The sequence below is a fragment of the Seriola dumerili genome, unplaced genomic scaffold (genome assembly GCF_002260705.1).
Source record: "Seriola dumerili isolate Sdu_G_001 unplaced genomic scaffold, Sdu_1.0 BDQW01000025.1, whole genome shotgun sequence".
In the NCBI taxonomy this organism is placed as follows: Eukaryota; Metazoa; Chordata; class Actinopteri; order Carangiformes; family Carangidae; genus Seriola; species Seriola dumerili.
In genome coordinates, this window is record NW_019174280.1 from 14,155,934 (window position 1) to 14,175,271 (window position 19,338).

Genomic DNA, 19,338 nt, shown 5'->3' on the forward strand with positions numbered 1-19,338 from the left:
TTTTCCATTCAGCGTGAATTCACATCCAAGTACTAAGTGCATTACATATTGCTCAGTGGTTGGCTTTTTATAACTCTTTTGTATTATTGTATTTTTTTACAACAGCAGCACAAAACTGCCTCATCAATTGCCATCAAAGATGAACTCTGCTCAGCATGTTTACACAACTGAGGCCACCAGGAAGCACTTCATTTGGAACTTCTGAGAGCCATAAACTGCCTTGTTTCTAATAAAAAACATCTAAGACCAAGGGTTAGCAGGTCAGCATGTTTTTAAGAACTACTGAAGCCAGATACAGTTACTCTAATGCATGTCATTTAATGCAAGCCAGTTTTTATCATAGTTGAAGCCATTCAAATGAACCAGACTTTAAATGAGTGTGAATGATGTCTCTCCTCTCTCTCAAAAAAAAAAGAAAAAACAACACTTCACACATCATTTGTCCAAAAAATGAAAACTTTCCTATTATCATCAGACTCACAAATTACTTTAGTTGGATAGATTTTGTGTATTCAGGTCACTTGTTTCCTGAGCCCCCGTCTCCTGACTTGCAGGTCTTTGATGAGCCTATGTTACTCCTACTCTGGACCAGTCGGCACTATAATTCTAGATGGAAAAAGTGATGCACTCAAATTTTACATTATTTTTCTAGGGTACACTCACCAAAATCCAAGTCAAAACTTAATAAAAACCTGTTAGACTTACTGTTTGAGTTGTCCTACTTCAACCCTAACTTCAAAAAAAGTAAATCAAGTGCCATGTACAATACAAATCAAAGACAACTTTTTGTTATGCCATACACACAACTAGATAACAGTGTGCTGAGGAACATGAGGGCATCTAGCTTGTAAGGACTGGTAAAGCATTATCATGGTCCATGAGGCATTGGTGAGGCGGCGAGGGGCGCAGATTGTGTCAGAACTGTTTTGTGTGGTGTGATTAGCCTTAGTCCCCGTTGCCTGTTATGAAACTGCAACCTCTCACACAAACTCTCACTTCTTTAGCTGCGACCAAACTACCTTAGCAAATCACTGCATGTGTAGGGTGAGATGGCATTTCTTGGTCCTTCATTATTTTTCCCTTTTCATTTCCTCTTGCCTGCCTTCTCGCTGGTCCTTTTTATCTTCCAATGGCCGGCCAGTGACACTGTCATGGCAACCAGTATTTGGAGTTCATGCTTGCTAGCTGTGTAATGTAACCCTTACACAATGAAGCCCATACTTTATTAATGCTGTCACTCATTTCGTTCAACCACAACATGTTAAGTATGCCACAGAAAATTACAGACACCCCTTGGGAGTGAGCTGCTGTTTCAAGTGAAGGAATTTGGAACTCCTTGTTAAGGAGTGAAATAAAATCGAGTGTGAGGTCAACAGGTTGGGTTTTTGTTGCAACCTGGATATTGAAAATGATTGTCCAGTGAGGAGGATGGTGAGCCCAATGGCAAAGCTCTTTATAAGCAGTGGATGTAAGTTCCAAGTTTTAAACTATGATCACAAGCTGGGGTCATGACCGAAGTAAAAATATCACATATGCAAGCAGCTGTAATTAGTTTCCAAACAGGGTGTCATGGTTACACAAATAGTACAACTGCTACTTCTTTGTGTTGCTTTGGGCTGCTGATTACGATGCCTCCGGGACATCGACATGACTAGGTATTTAAGGGGGCACTTCCAACTGGGAGGAGACCGCGGGCAGACCCAGAACATGTTGGAAGGATTACATAAAGTATCCCATCTGGCCTGGGAACAGCTCTGGATCCCACAGGAGAAGCTGAGGGACATGGCTGGGGAGAGAGACATGAGAGCTACTTCACTCTCTTTGTTGCCACGGATGGCTGTCTTAATAAAGTTTTTTTTCTTTCTTTTTCTTTTTTTTTACACTAAATTTTGAAATGAATAAAAAGCACAAGCCTTGACCAAAACACTTGAACACGTAACAATAGAAGAGCAAACACAAACAAATATTCAAGAAAACAAAGGGAAAGTCTGTAAAGCTCTAAAGTAGAGCTGGTGGATAAGGTGGGAATTAATATTTCGATAATGCTAACAAGAGCCTGACAGCCACCATTGGTGAAGAATTGGTGAGGCCAAACAGAGGACTTTCTACACACCTAGACTATACTTCAAATTTTGAATAAAAAATAATATATAAATATAATATACAGAGACAGGGGTTAGGGTAAGGGTAAGTAATTCATGTAGTCAAGTACAGTTAAGCTTGCGTTTGTGAGTACGTGTGTTTTATGACCCACATTCACCTCTGTGAGCTGGGTACTTCATCTGTGCATGAGAAGGGACATTTAGTCGTGAGGTGTAAGGCCATCCTGACTAACCGAGCTATGATCACACACACACAGTCAGTACAGAGTGAAATGAGACAGTCAGACAGAAGTGATGTCAGAGGGAAGGTCAACAGGAGGAAGGAGACATAGGGACGGAGCCTGCACGTCGATTGCCCTGTCAGTCATTTGGTTGCCATGGATGGTACTGTCTGGCAGGGTGGGGCCTAAAATGGGCTATAAATAGAGCGAAGCAGGATGGAAAGAGGACAATTATGATACATCAGCCAGGGGTAGAGGTGTGCTCCTTGTGTGTGTCTGTGTGTGTGGTGTGTGTTTGTGTGTTTGTTTTACTACACTTGTGGGGTCCAAACACTGGTTTCAGGATAAGGGTTAAGTTGCGCGGTTAAGATTAGGGTAAGGGGCTATAGGGAATGCATTATGTCGATGACGAGCCCCCATGAATACAGCAAAACAATGATGTGTGTGTGCTCGTGTTTTTGTGTTTTTCCCAGAGTGGTTAGTGGTAATTAATGGTCCCTCTCCCCTGGATGGAAAACATCAATCCGAAATTAAACCTTGATGAACTACCACAAATCGATGAACCTGAGGGCAAACACAGAATACACACACACCCTATTTGTAGCTCTGTCCTTGTGAGGACCAAAAACCATCATTTAGACTCAAATGCTTGCATTAACCCTACACTTCACCCTCTTGTTAGGTTTGACCCCAAACCCAGAAATAACTCTAAGCCCGCAATCTAAATGAAGAACAACAAAATCAATCCGAACACGGCCTGTTTTGACAATTACTGTGAGAACAGAGTCCTCACAACCACAGAAAAACACATACTGTATATTGACAGGTCAGTAACAACATTTCCTATGCTTTTGCTTCAACCAACAAAACAAATCACCAAATTCTTAACCCACACTTCAGCCAAGGCCAAATTCTAAAAACCTTAAACATAAATCCTGAGTTTCACAAGTGAACACAGAGCATCCTTTGTATTCAGAAAAGCTCTGTCTGTGTTACAGTTAAGGAAATCACTCTCACTCTCACACACACACACACACAGACACACACACACACACACAGACACACACACACACACAGACACACACACACACATTTTTGGCAGATTCCCCTCTGTTGTCTCAAGCATACAGGGTTTTTCAAGGGCACTTCGCAGTGAGTCTCAGAGAGATGATCTAATTAGTGTCATTAGCATCATCTAATTGGAGCTTTAAAATTAAAAGATTAGCTCTGGCGCTAACTATGCTAACCTATTTTAGGATTTTAAAGAGAGAGGGAGGCCAACAGAGAAAGAGAGAGAGCATGCTTACAAGTGCATCACAGAAAATGAATTAGGTTCTGGGTATATCATTTTCCTCTTTAACCTTATAAATAAACACACAGAGGCTATGAGAGGCAAAGGGGAATGCAGCATGTCTGCCCCTCCTCTACCCTTTCAGCCTCCACCCCACTTCACTAATTAACAATTGTTCTAATCCTCCTTTAATTCTGCAGACAATTGCACAACTTGTGTGTGTGTTTGTGTGTGTTGCACGGCAAGGGTCCCTCACACCATTCACCAGATTAGTCAAGCTACTCTCCGCCAAGCGTCGCCCACAGCGACCAAAGGTAATTGCTTTTTAATTAAGCCCCCGGTGCTAATCCCAATGATATTTAGCAGGCACAAACTGGCACCCCCACACACACTTTCACACACACACACACTTTCACACACACACTGAAGAGGGGACAGAGACTACAAGAGGGAGACATTCCACAAGACCTCCCCGTACGTACACTGGACAAATGTGTAATAGGCTTTGTTGGTATTTCTCTTTTGTCCACAGTGGGAGGCAATGCAGGCGAAAATGAAGTCATTTATGTAGTGAAGCAACAAATGAATTTTCACCACATGCCCAATCTGAGAATATCCATTAGACTGAAAATGAGCACTCGGATCGATTCTGGACAGTGTGTGTGTGTGTGTGTGTGTGTGTGTGTGTGTGTGTGTGTGTGTGTGTGTGTGTGTGTGTGTGTGTGTGATTGTCTCTCCAGTGACCCTTAAATAGGCCGTGCAAACATCAAAGATGGAAATGTACGCCTCTATCGACCATTTCTTCATCTCTCCTTTCTTCTTCTGTCAGTCTCTGGTCTCTCCATGTCTTTGCATCTTTCCCACCCTTTCTCAAGATCTGAGTCCCTCTTGTCACAAGAACCCTCCCCTTTTGCTCATACTTCCACAATATCAGGTTTTTATCTCTCTTTCCTCACCTCAGCAGCTTTTTCTATTACAAAATACACTTGGCAGCCATTTTCTTTTCTGCCATAAGTTTTTCCTTGCTCTCCTGCCTCTCGAGCCGCCCTCCTTGCTTCCTTTTCAGGGAAGCAAGACTCATCTCCTCTCGGCTGATGAGTGAAAATATCCCTTTTTTCAGGCATTTGGGTGATAACTATAAAATATGCTGAACCAATGAACACCCACACTGGGAGCACTGTAGTAAATCTAATTTTATTCCTCTTCACATCTAAGTGCTCAGAACGTTCTTTGATGTCTATGGTCCGATGTGTGAAGGTACCACTCAAGCGGAGTTAAGGCTTATGTTGGGCTGTCTTTCACAAACATTTCCATTGCTCACACTGATCCCCTGCCATCATCTCTGATCCCTCTCTCAACTTGAATATCTCATATTTGATGGAGCTGTCTCGTGTCTAATCTTTTAACCATGTTGTGTGAAAGAAACGTTTCTGATTTAACGTCTTTTTAGTTTTACCAAAAGCTGCCCAGAGCAGAAAATACATGTCAACGGTGAGAGCTCCTTTGGGCAAAGTTAAGATTTTAAACAAACTCTGCTCAATATTTCTGTAAAGCAAATCTGAGTAGCCAGCATATACATCAAATTCTTTTCCCCCCCACATGATTTTACTCAGTTGTATTTCTACTGTGGCATTTGACTCTACCTCCTCTAGCTGGTTGTACCCTCCTGCAGATTACAGACTATATATAGCACGATTTATCTTTAATCTCCCTGTGATATAACAGCGGAAACCATTTTCAGTTGCTCTTTGTTTTTGCTGCACCACAGTATTTACCTCTGAGGGCATGCTAAATGCACTATCCCCCTCCTTTAACCAATGCACACTGCTATTTCCTTCATCCCTCGACCTTCTCTCTGGGTCTCTTCTTCTCTGTTATTCTTGTTGTTCCATCCTCCCCACTTTTCCTCCTTCACTCATTTTTTGGGGGGTTTTGCTTTTCTTCATTTAGGCCACTGATGGCCCCAAGTCAGGGATCTGCCCTGGAAGGTAGTGCTTAATTTCAGGAACAGAAAAAGGAAACATTTCCTTGAAGAGGCTGCTAAGCAAGCTATTTAACAGGCAATGTGCATGCACACATACAGTAAGAGATACACACACACACACACACACACACACACACACACACACACACAAAAGCTCTAGAATTGAAACACGCATACTTGCACCCAACCTTGAGCTGTTAAGGCGAGTCACGTATGATGTGTGAGTGGGTGTAGTTTCAGTGATGCAAACTGGCCCTCCAAGGATCTGACCCTGCATGATTAAATGTTGCCGTGTCAGAGAAAAGCATTTGATCAATGTTTTATCAGCATGTAATGATCTGCTTCATAAGCGTGGCATCAAGGCGGGCTCAAGTAGCATGTAAGCCATCTGTCTAAGACTTGAGGAAGAGATGGACAGTTTCAGGAGGATGGGAAGAAAAGAGGGAGAGCATGAATGATTTAAGAGTGGCATGCAAAGAGCAGATGACAGCATAAATAGAAAGAGAGGGATATGAGCCGGAGCATATGCTGCATATGGCTTACTGAGGGGTGGTATTAGGGAAATTGGTACCGAGAGGAGTTATGACAGGAGAGGAAGAAGACAGGTACAGTAAGAGAGTGAGGCTTCGCATTTAAACAGCTAAAAAAAAAAAAAAGGTTTCCTTCATTCAATCAAAGCTCTTTTTTTCCTCTTGTGAGTGTGTGAAAACACCAATAAGGATGGTTAGTCTCTACAGAGAGAGCAACATTCAGAAACAGAACGACTGCAAAATGAACACAGTTGCTCAGCTGTGGATAAGAGATTGAAGAGTGATAAATCACTGAAAATGTGCACCGCATCTTCCACAAAACAGACGAAATACACAATCATCTGGGCTCAGTGCACCACGGAAATGAAACACCAAACCACTGACACGTAGCAGGAGCAGACGTTATCTTTCAGCGAATGTGCCACTTCTTCTTAAAGAATTAATTACCCTTGACAGAAGAGGGAAAAATGGTCAAATGTAGGAGAGAATCGCACAGGAGGAAGAATGAGTGTTAAAGTTGATGTAGCTAAAACAGAAGGAAGAAAGGTCAAAGAGGAGAGAAATAACAGGGAGTAACACTGAGAAGGAGATACGATTTCTAGCTAAAATCTACTGAATATTAATTGGATCAGTCCTCTTCTTATTATTATTATTCTGGTCTAATTTTATCGATTGTTTGTAAGGCTGATTGAGTGACGCACACTATGCATCTGCGTGTGTTTGTGTGAGAATTACACACCGTCACCTCTTCTTCAACCTCAAACTGATATTTGTCAGCTCCACAGAGATAAAGACGCTCAATGAAGGGGGAGAGAAAACATAATATGGACTGTGAGTCAGCACTGCGTTTGTGAGCTCACCATAGATATTGGCAGGGTGGGACACTGGCAGGGTGCAGAGCTCAGGCCTTGTCCCCGTAGATTGATTGTCAGACCAAGAATAGAAGGAGCAGCAAAAGAAAAATGATTGCACCCCTCATTTTATTTCCCCCACTTAGGTCGCCCCCTGGATGACACCCTGACTTCGTCTGGCAAACAGTGTGGGCGACAGTGAAGGGAGGGTGAGAGGGAGCTGGAAGGTCAGAGAGACTTCAAGCTGGCAACAAAAATGACTGCCTCCTGCCGCTCACTGCCTCCAGGTTAGTGTGTCCCCTTTTTCTCTGTCTCTAGGTATCTCTCTACAAACTTCTATACTTTTAAATTTTATTTTTACAGCAAGTCTGCTCTATTAGAGGGAGAGATGGTCGTGGCATAAAGGAAACCAAACAAAGGAGGAGATGGAGTTAAACGTATCACTATATAGTATGTGCCCTTTGCCCACTCAGCCTGCAGGACATCGCAATCTCTATCCTGTCTCCACATGGTGTGATCCAGCTCGGGAAGTCTTGGCCAACCATAGATCATGGTGTCAGGTGAGTTTGGGAGTTCTGGCCAAGTCCGCTGTCTGAAAACAAACAAGTCTTCCCCGACAGCTGGGTCTTGAATCTCAGTATCTTTTAGTAAGTATCAAGTCAACTACTGAAAGTTCAGAGTACAGACAATTAATATAGACAAAGCATTCATTACTTTGTCATGCCTTGTTTACATTTTCTTTGATCGGAGGTTGTCTGATTTAAGTCTAACCTATTAGTTCTTGTATGGCTGTGTTTGATGAGTTCGGCTTGTTTTGGTTAAAGCACAAAAAAATAAAAGTAGGAGCACACCGCTCCCCCTGAAACCACAAGTTGTTGTTTTTACATTTTTGTTTGTATATGGCTTAAACAAACAAGATATAATTAGTGGTTAATTAGTGAATTTCAGAGCTACTGGTCAATTTACTTAAAGGGCTCTCCCAAATATAATGATTCATAATAAGAAAAAAAAAAAGAAACAAGTGATCAAACATTTTTATTATGATATTTAACCAATACACTTGACAGTTTTGTGTCTGTCTCTCATTTCTTTTCTATCCTTCCTGGCTACAATCTGTTGTTTACTCTGACCATCATATGTCGAGAGCTTGGGTGGTTACAGAGCTTTCCAGCATCATAAAGTCTATCTGATGATAAACCGCACAGGCATTAGCCGGTTTAGCTTGCTGTTGGGGCCCGCCTGAAAGCCACTAATGGAAGTGTGAGCACAAAATCCATTGCTATAGTGCACAAACACACAAAAACAACACACACAAGCATTACTGGCTCAATAAATGGGCTTACTGGAAACGGCAGAGACAAAGTGGGGGTAAAATGAGAGAGGAGGAGCAGGGAGGAGTTTTCTCTCCATTTATATTTGCATCTACTAATATCAAATGTAGTTTATTATATATTTCATCTAATCCCAGGTGACATTTCAAATAGAAGGCGGGTTCCTCAGTCCGCGTCTCCTCATCTCATTGTAATGGAACGGTCACTTTCTGCAGTAATGGCAATTGAGAATATGAGAACAGCTCAACTCTGGGCTGTATCTGTGATTTAAGTGCTATTTCAAATCACCACTACTGCCAATAGGAAGTCCATCTGGGGGATTTACATGTAATGTTGATTGGGAGCAGCATCCTGTCTTCATATTCTTTTATTGTCCCCACTCGCTCCCAATACCATCTTGATGAATTTAAGTGATCTGCATTTATGAATCTGTTGCCACATAACTCTCCAGCCTGTGACTCACCACACAGGCGAGCTGCGGTGCAAGTGTGTGTGTGTGTGTGTGTGTGTGTGGTGTAGTATTTGTGCTTGAGAAATAAATGTGCGCGTGCATGTGCGAGAGAGAGAGAGAGAGAGAGAGAGAGAGAGAGAGAGAGAGAGAGAGAGAGAATGCATTATGCGCACGTGTGTCTGTAACCTAAATGAGTCTAAGCATGTGTGAAAGAAAATATCTGTGATTTGAGTGTGAGCCAGGTTACTAGGGGCAAAGTGGGGGGTTCTCAGTCTGCACCTGAGGCTCTAACTGCTAATGCTAACACTTGCTAATAACCCAGAGGACCCTGGTGGAGCTCAAGGACAGGGAGGTCAGACAGATGGGCTCCATGCCCGAGCCTGACTCACCTGTCCTGGGATAGCAAGGTGAGCTGGGGGCAGAGGTGGATGGCATGAGGCCAAAGTATTTTCCAGACAAACAGTAGAGAAGACAAGGCATGACTCCACATTGTCACTGCTTAAGGGCTCTTTCTAAAGTGGGCTTTGGCAGGACACACACACACACACACACACACACACACACATACACTCACACACTCACACACACACTTACACACTTACACACTCACACACACACACACACACACACACAGTGGGAGCCAGTGCTACAGTAATGAGAGTAGGAGGACACTCCTCAGGAGAGAGGTGGGCCCTTCAGCCAATTCTCAGCTAGTGATTACACACAGAGAGACAGAGCAGAGCAAAAGGGAGGAGATAAAATGAGCCCACAGGGCCCCTCTGTATGCCTCAGTACAAACTAACCAGGCATGCCACTCACAAGTACGCTTTACCAGTAAACAATTCAAGTCAAAAGCGTGCAAACAAAGAAGAAGTAAGAACACAAGAGAGCAAGGTTGCAAGGGGCAGAAGAGGGTGAAAAGGACTGTGAACTTCACATTTAAGGCATTAAGCTTACGTTCCAATGGAAATGAGTGCAATTCTGTGTGTGGCGTAAATACTCTGTAGGACCATATACATAAACAAAGCCTTAGGGAACACTGTATAGATGTGAAAATTCTCTAAATGCATACAACCTCATTAAAGATTATTGTTTTGAATCGCTTTGAAAGTGGGAGAAGAAAACAATTTAAGCACCAAATAATAGATGCAGTTCTAAACAGTTCAAGTTAAATGGCTTCCGCTCACAAAGACTGCAAAGCTCAGTATTATACATCAACATAATGACGCCGTTAAACGGGCATGCACACACACATGCCCAAAAGCTACCAACGGAGCACGATTAACAGAAAAAGACGACTAAAAGGTTATGACTCAATAGATTTTAGAAACTTTCCATCCGTCATAGCATGGTGAGCTGGCACAGCAGCCGCTCTGCTCTGTGCTGCCACTGTTAGACATACTGAGGACCAATATGATGGAGGTCAATATGTTTTAGAAGATAAGCTTGGCTTTGCAGCTTAATTGGAATGCCAAAAGTAAAATACAACCTGCATGTAATACAAGGCCTTTATGTCAGTGGGTCTGTGACAAGAAGAATTGTTGACTTGGTCGGTCAGATCAGCTAGAAATTACTGGTGATTTTTTTTTTTTTCCATTACAGATGGTATGAATACAGTTTGTTCTCTAGAAAAATAAAGGATGTCAAATATGATGCTTTTCATAACTGTTTTCAAGTTATTTCCCCAACTCACTATAATTACAGTGGTTCATTTAGTATTAATCAATATGAATCTGCTTAGAGTAGGGACAGTACTTTTATTCAAGTACTTAATATCCTAAGTAAGACAAAGGCCAGATGGGCTATATTAGGAACAGCGCTGTCCTGAAACAGCAAGAATGGCCAGATCCAAGAGGGGTGAGCCCCGAGCAAATCCATCATCGAGAAGTCACTGTTCCAGTCTGGCGGCCAGTGAGCGCGCCCCTGGGAGGCAGGACAAGCACGGCATTACTGATTCCCCCCCAAGGGAAGGCCAAACGAAGCTGGAATGACTGATGCAACCCAGGGGAGGGTAATCGAGTGTGGAATGAGTGATGTCTCCCACTGGTAGGGATGCAATCCAGGAAGGTCTGGCCTGTGAGGACGCTGAACGAAGCCAAATGAGTGATTTTCCTCCAGAGTTGAATAAGTTTATAATGAAGGAACGAGCAAGTGATGACACTGTACATGTGCAAGGCTGGAGAAAAAAAATCACTTGTTTTGCCCTGAATTGTCAAAACAAGCAATATCAAGCATGACATATGGAAGATAAATAACTGAGAAGGAGCAGGAAAATTATCAATACATAAAGCTCTTTTTGCCATTCTCTCTTGTGCTTCATTTTTTACCAGGGCTTGTCCTTGTGCAATCTCTCCTTTGCTTTCTGCATTTCTCTGTTCTAGAGATGTAAGCAAGACCTGAAAGATCTGTAAAATGCTGTAACGGACTTCACCCGCGTTCACTCTCTCTGGCAAAAGTACAAAGAAAGATTGATAAACAACCAAATACACGCAGTAGAAAAAAGGGCGGAGCACGAAACAGCGATGGATTTGTGGATTAGGGATGGATTAAGTTGAACCGCCACATGTTTGTTGGGGCATGATTGAAAACTGGACTGGTGCATTAGTCTCTCTCTCACTCTGTTCACAGTGCTGTCAAACCTCAACAGCTGGTCCCCTCTGCCCTCCAACTGAGAGTGGGTCAATGCTGTGCAACCTAAGACAGACAGCAAAGGAGATCAGCGATCAATAATGATCAACAAGGATACAAAATGACACCAAGTCCACCACACACCGGTAGTCGTTTCCTCTAAGGTGAAATCAATACAGCTGACAAGCGGCTGTAACAGGTTACAGAGTGATACAACTGAGTTTGTTTTTTCATTAGACATCAAGAACACAGTCTGTTCAGCTCTTTCCAAAATAATCTGTGTGGCAGAAACATGCTCAGCAGCTTGTGTGATTTCAGCATTTAAATAACTTAACCATAACAAAGTCAGTTAATAACTTTAATGAAGAGGCTTCAATGTTAATCAAAGCCATTATAGTGCAAACTCTCCTCAATCCTTTGACCACTGAGGAACTCAAGTCTCCTTTCACTAACAATATATCCTGTCAGGATGACTCCATGTACATAAACTGCAAAAACACAATATGCACACGCTGCCTTGTTAGTTTGTTTATGCCTGCACCACTATAAAGTCAGAACTCGCTTCAAAACTGACACTATGCTGACAAAAATATAAAGCGAATGCACACTCAGGGGCGCACACACACCACAAGAGTTGGAATCATTATTTTTTATGCCAAAAAAGTGCCAAAAGTCTTAGAGTCAGTGAAGTGTATACATATATATATATATAAATATATGTTTTAGAACGGCATACTGTGGAGGTGACAGAGTCCCCGAAACAACATCAGCTGGAACAAAATGTCTTAACAACCAAATGACTCATGAATAAAAAGACCAAAAATAGAGAAACAACGGATTAAGCAAAGATAGACAACTTGCAAAGAAAGGAAAAGAAAAGAAAAGAAAAGAAAAGAAAAGAAAAGGACTTCTACAATCAAAAAATACACATACCTTGCAAAAACTATCTGCTTATAGGCACAAACCAAATCACAAACAGCCTTAAATATTGAAAAAATAGTCTCAACACTGAATCCAAAAGCTTCAAGAAAACTCACAGTAACATGATAAAAGTTTGGTAAGCTGAATCAATTTGTTAAAAAAAATCACCTACACACACGTTGAAGTTTAAAACATTTCTACCTAATCTAGAAGAAACAAAACAAACAAACAAAAAAACAAACAAAACAACAAAAACAAAACAAACTCTCTGTCCTCCAGTCTGCTCTCTTCCTTGGAGTCCACGTACCTTGCAGAGTTTCTGGTAGCGCGGTGAGGAGATGGCCATCCTCTGGAGCCTGTGTAGGAAGACCACCACTTTCTGGAGGGAGGTCCGGACCATGGCCATCATCTTAAGAATGCTACAAGTCTGCAGCAGCCTGCTCCTGGTCCGCATGCTAGCACTGCCCTACCCCGCTCATATTGTTCTCCCTCTCCCTCTCCCTCTCCCTAGCCAGCCGACCAGACCCCAGCCAAGCTGACGTGATGCGCACACACACGCATGCACACACAGAAAAAGAAAAAAAACACACACACACTCGCAAGCGTTCTCAGCTCAGCATGCCCCCACGTTTTGTCACATACATACACACACTACACACAGTGAGCGCAGCCTCAGTTATCTCTCTCTCTCTCTCTCTCTCTCTTTCTCTTTCTCTTTACAGACACCCTGACACTGCTCACAGCACACACACACACACACACTCACATATGATGATGCAGGAGAGCAGGACAAGACGAGACACTCACTTTCTCCTCCACGCGGACATTCACACGCGCACCCCGACCGCAGAGCCAGAAGAGAATCAAACAAAAATCACTTGTGACGGCACCCTGCAGAGTCAGAGGAGGGTGACGAAGAAAAAGAAAATTAAGAAGATGAAGAAGAAGACCAGGGAAAAAAAAAATCAACAGGGAGAAAAGAGTAGAAAGTGCTGGCAAGCTGGGAGGAAAGGAGAGAGGAAGGCACGGGTTGCACTGGACGAGAAGAGATGCTGGTTGTACGCGGCTCACTTTTTACTGCCACTGATCCAGAGAGGGAGGAAGAGAGGGGACGAGTAAGAGAAAGAAAGGGAGAGAGACACAGAGGGAGCGAGAAAGAGAGAGAGGAAGAGAGGGAGAGATACCGTAATCCTTTTGGACCAAAGAAAGACAGAGAGAGAAAGAGGAGAAGAAAAGAAGGAGAGACGGAGAGACGGATCAAAACCAAGCAGGGTAAAGGACAAAAAAAAACACTACCTCTGCCGTGAAAGGAGAATGACATTACGCAAAGCAACCAACAAGATCAATGAGCGAGAGAGAAGGTGAAAGAGAGAGAGAGAGCGCAACAGTGAAAGAGAGAGGGACTGAGCGAGAACTCAGAGCACAAAATGAGATGCACACACACACAATAGCATTACGGAGAAGGAGGAGTTATTTCAGGCATCCAGTGTTCCTGGAAGTAAAAGTCCCGTTCATTTTCTGCATCTGCAACGTTAGTGACTGACAGCTGGGACGCTTCCACGGCTTGGATGTGAATGAACCTCTCCTGGTTGAATCATGAGTATTGGACAGTATACCTGTTCCTTTTCAATCAGAAATCAAATTTCTTATGCGTATGCCACATGTTTTGTACTTTCTGTCTTAAGTAAAGCATTATGGAGACTGTTCTGTAAAAAATGAAGCACCCATTTTAATCCAAATCATGACCTTTACCTAAACCTCACCAAGTATTTTTTTGTGCCTAAAAACAACCAAACCACGAATGTTCCATAAGCTTAACCACGTGTATATATTGTAACCATAACAACCGCATTCTGGTACATCTGCCACCATAGGGGCATTACTTCAGGTGACACTCATGGATCGTATCAGATCAGATCACTGTCTTCCTCAGCTAATGGAGTCTGCCACGCTTGTTGTCTCAGACACCTGAGCTATCTCCATGACGATTGAATAAACTTCCATCGGTGAGAAATACTGTGAGATGCATTTGAAATCTCCAGAAAACCGACTGGGTCTTGAGCTCATTTTTATTTCAAACTGATGACAATAACATAAAATTACATTATCATTTATTAATATAAGAGACACATTTGTTTCTATGTGAAGAAACACAGAGGATAATGTTAAAAGGGAATTGTGGAGTGGAGAAAAACATTACCAACAGCAGCAGCTCCACCTACTCTGCAGTTCTATAGTTTGTATGAATGTGTGTTGTGTTTGAGTGATCCAAATGTAACTTTCCAGAGATTAGCTGAGAAGAAATGAGGGGGGCCTTACTGGCATAGAGCAGATAAAATAAACGGAAAAGGAAGAGTGGGAGGAAAAGTAGAGCAGGAGGAGAGAAGATAGGAGGGCAAGGTCAAGAGAAGATAAAAGGCTTTTAAGCATCTTTTATCAGTGCGGAAAACAGCTAAATCTTTTAAGAATAAATCTGGTGGAGGCGCAGAGATGCACTGTAGAGATGACATTAAGAGACAAAGGGTAGGAGAAGAATAAGAGAAAATCAGGTTAAAGCAGAGATAGGTGCACAATCAGCAGAGATTATCATAAAACAGCCGCTCAGCTCCTACAGAGCCACTGACCACAGTTTTACACAAAGGTAGGTTTTTTAAACCTATTCACGTTCTCTATGACTCCTTCTGTTGGACTTTTATTTGAAGTGCTGCTGAAAAACACGCTCTCTTTCTCCCAACCGAAAGACAAGAGGCATTTATTTGAAGTGAGGATGAAAACCTCTGTATCACCCGAGAGCAGCACGCTTCACACCGACGGTTCCCCGTAACTATGACTCATACATTTAAAATGAGCTCAAACTGGCACATATACACAACTGGTGTATCCAGTGCAGCACTAGGGGATGCGTTACAGCACTTGGTCGCTGCATGTACTGTCAGTTCATACAGATGAAGGGAGACTCCAAGGCAGGGAGGAGAAATGAATACAAATAAATTCCTTTAAACCAACATGCAGCTTACCTACACAGCCAGCTAGAATAATCATCATTTACCGGCAGGCTCGTGCACACGCACACACACACAATCGCATCAATTGAGAGAGGGGGATCATGATGAGCTTACTGAAGAGCTCTGTTTAGACAAGGTTTAACTGGCAACAGCGTACATTTCAAGTCATTCCACAGAGTATCGACTGCTTCACAGGGAATTACAAGGGAGACTGAGTGTTGTGTTGGCTCAGTGTTCATGGTACTGACAGTACCGGGTCTCAGCTAAAAGGTTGTGGGAGGCATGTATGCCTCTGCTGCTCACATTGCTACGGTCAACACACTCACACACATAAGTGTAAAGCCCACAGCCAAATACACAAGGCAGGCTTGATAAAAGCAGCTCTTCAAGCTGTGGGCACCTTTGCACTTTTCTTGCGGATGCCATTATTGCTATGGCCTTCACCATGTGTGCACGTGTGGTGTGACTTATATACCATATACCACATACCAGCTCCATGAGATTACAGAAAAATGTAAATTCTCTGTATATATGAATAAGATATGATGGATGTATAATCAGTAACAAATATATGTTTTTAAAAAAAATGGCTCAAAGTCTGTCTTTGTTTGATTAACCCAGTTTCTACACTTGAGCATTATCCATAGGTCTCAACTCCGACTGTTCAATTCTGATCCACTGATATGCTGTAAGTTCCAGTGTTTCTTGAAATATTAGCCTTTGACTGATACTTAAATGAAATTTCAACTCAGTTACTTTCACCACATTTACCACACACAGGACCTTTGAGATGTCTTTGACAGACTTTTTAGGAATAAAATCCAACAGTATATAGTATATTATGTCCTTTAAAATTATGAAAGGGCTTATAATGATGGATTATATTTGATACAATAAATGTAGAACATGATAACAATATCCATTTCTTCCCAATTATCAGAGTTATATTAGACACAAATCCAGTCAGGCTACAAAAATGAGCTGCAGAAGTCTCTAATCCTCACCTTCACACCAAGTTAATGAATTCGCTGAAATCTTTGTGGCCATTCATGCAGTGATTAACTGTCGTTTTTATGCCTCCATCCATTCATCCTTTCCATTCTCAGGAATGCCTTGAAAGATTTTCTTTGAATGTGGCACAAACATTCACTTGGACTCAAAGATTAACTGATTAGAATTTAGTGGTCATAGGTCAAAGGTCACTGTGACCTCACAAAACTCGACCTTAACTAAAGAATTTAACACAGTTGAACACAAATGTTTAATGGGAAAAAATAATAACGTGATAGCTTTTAATATCAGCACAGTGAAAGGTTAACTGCACTGTGACATCACAATATTCTGCAAAAACACTTAATACCTTCCTTCAAAGTCTTCACTACATAAATTGTATGAATGTGAATGTAAACTGCGAGGTGGTAAGTCTAGTTCTCTATAACCTTGGCCCGTTTTTAGATAATTGGACACTGCAAATGGGAGTGAGAGCACGGTTTAATTCAAGACAACGTCAATGTTATTATTGAACTGAAGCTTTCAGTTGTGAAGAATGTATGACACTGCAGCATTTTCTCAAGGACAAGGAGTTGTTTCGAAGAGCAACAGGAAGCTTGGATATGCACACATACACCAAATCACTGTTCATTTCTATTAAAAAAACAGGTTTTGCAAATGAAAGCCCCTCGGTGTACAATCCAAAAAAAGATTGACAGGTTCAGTACTTTATTTAAGAAATACTTTTCCACTAAAATAAGATGTTAAAAGAGAAAGATTAGTGCCCGTTTCATCCGCTGAAAGGGTGAGGTGAAATGATTTTGGGATTAAAACGTTACATAAAGCATAAGATGATATGTGTCAACGGATCCCTAAGGGAAGGTCTGGGTAAATGACAAGCTAGTGAGAGGAAGCACAACACACAAAAATGAGCACACACACACACAAAAACACGCGCGCACACACACACACACACACACACACACACACGCTTGCACTGAATTCCTAAGCAGCATAGGACAAGACGATCAATGAGCTGCACTTGATGCATAAAGGCACTCACATGCCCTCTGTATACCCTCTCACTCACACACCTTTAACCAACGGCGTACAAATGGATGCACCCACACACACTTCAGTGGGTGCCTCAGTTCTGTTGGTGAAGGATGCATTAATGAAGGATGGCACTAAGATAATAGGCTAGCACCTGTGCATAGATTCATAGTTTCTATTTGCAGCCCTACCTCCAGTTGTTGCTTCAGCTCCTTGGCATGGGCGGAGTCCTGCGACAGGTCTTCCCTCTGGGAGGCATCAGCCAGAACGTTGACTGTAGTCTCTGCCTCCTGGAGCCATTTGAGGAAAGACTCCAGCTCCCTGAGAGACATCTGCAGACCCTTCAGTTCACTGTCCAGCTGGGTGTAACGGTCACTTGCCCTGCAAATTAATATTAATGTCTCAAATATGTAACACATGATTTATAGATGTGTAACTACTGTAGCAGTCATGACATGATTAAATACTGGCTGCAACTTCAGCTTCTCATTCGATGCATACCAGCAGACAGACAGGCAAACAGGCGTTGTGCTCACCTATTGTTGATGCTGTTCCAGGCAGCGTTGTGTTGATCTGTGACCTCTTTGATTCTCCTGGTGTCGTCAGTAGAGTACTCCCGCAAAAGATGATTGGACAGCTCGTTGAAGGCTGCAACTGCGCCTTGGCCTCGGCCCAGGTCTTGGAGGAACACCTGTAGAGCAATCAGCACGGTGACATTCGGGTCATCATTACAGTTAAAATGTGACAGACAAACATTATGAGTCACTGTGAAGGCCCTGTTGGCATCACTGCAGTTGTTCATTTGCCTGCACTGTTTTCTATACATTTTTGTGGCTTGGTATCTTCTTTTAGTAAGACAAATAGCTATGAAAGGATATTAATGACATATTCTCTAAACTTAGCAACATCAAATCAAACGTCAGGCATTAAAAACACAAAGAAATTTGTTATTCTACTGCTCAGCCCTCTGACATTGTTTGTCTAACCTCTGCTTAATCAAGCAAGGTTACATAAGACTCAACTGTCATAAGGCCATATTATTATATTAATTGAGCATTAGATAATAAATCATCCATATAGGAGCCTGAGGCACATTTTCTGCCTAAAAAATATACACTTCACATTTTTAAATGGACAATTACTCATGATTACAAGACCACACAAACCAGGGATAGATAGCTGTGTATCTAACATGCTGGATTCTGTTACACTCAGTTGCCCTCTAGTGTTTGGTTCCTGTAATGTGTCAGACACACTCATGAGGCAGACTGGCCAAGTCATCATCTCAAATTAAGATGATGGATGATGTGGGTGTACGAATGTTATTAAGGTTCAAAGTGAAACTGCAGAGAGGTGATTTATTCATTCCCACCTTGTACACACTTATAAGGCTGTATAAAGAATCTCTAATACTTTATTAAGTAGGTTTGATTTGGTCTCAGATTTTTTCTCTCTTTTAGGAAAGTGAGTAGACACATTCCCTACGTTAGACTAGTCTAACGTATTGACAAAGATACAGAATCACAGTAAATGACCTCAGGAAAGACAGGCATGAGACACCCTGAGGACATGGAGAGAAAGTTTAGCAGTGAAACTTTCCCCTAACCTTGTTGTCAGCAAGCTGTTTAGTCAGGGGATCTCTGGACTGCTGAAGAAGGTTGTGGAAACGTCCTTCATTGTGCCCAATAAGGGCCTTCACCTCCTTCCTCTGCTCCTCCCACTGGTTGCTGTGGCCAGTCATGTTATCCAGCTGCTGGAGCCGTGCCTCAACACCATGCTGAGTGCTGTCCCACTGGCTGCGTACCTTCTCCACTAGAGACAGAGACAGATGAGCAAAGAGAAAGCGATACTGTTAAACTGATTTAGAGGTGGGAAAAGATGCACTGTTACAAGCATGAATAGAAATGCTGATTAAACAACACCAATTCCGTTCAGTCACTGTTAATTCTTTCCAGTGTGATCACCCTGCTCTCTCCTTAC

General features: G+C 42.3%; 1 protein-coding gene across 1 annotated transcript in view; it reads right to left on the minus strand.

Annotated features, from left to right (window-relative positions):
- Positions 1-19,338, minus strand: part of utrn (utrophin) — a 168,588-nt gene that overhangs the window by 93,669 nt on the left and 55,581 nt on the right. The window contains exons 52-54 of the mRNA XM_022737918.1: positions 18,965-19,170; positions 17,895-18,049; positions 17,550-17,739 (exon numbers count right to left, since the gene is read on the minus strand). Coding sequence (XP_022593639.1) covers positions 17,550-17,739; positions 17,895-18,049; positions 18,965-19,170 — 551 coding nt within the window. The remainder of the gene's footprint in view (positions 1-17,549; positions 17,740-17,894; positions 18,050-18,964; positions 19,171-19,338) is intronic.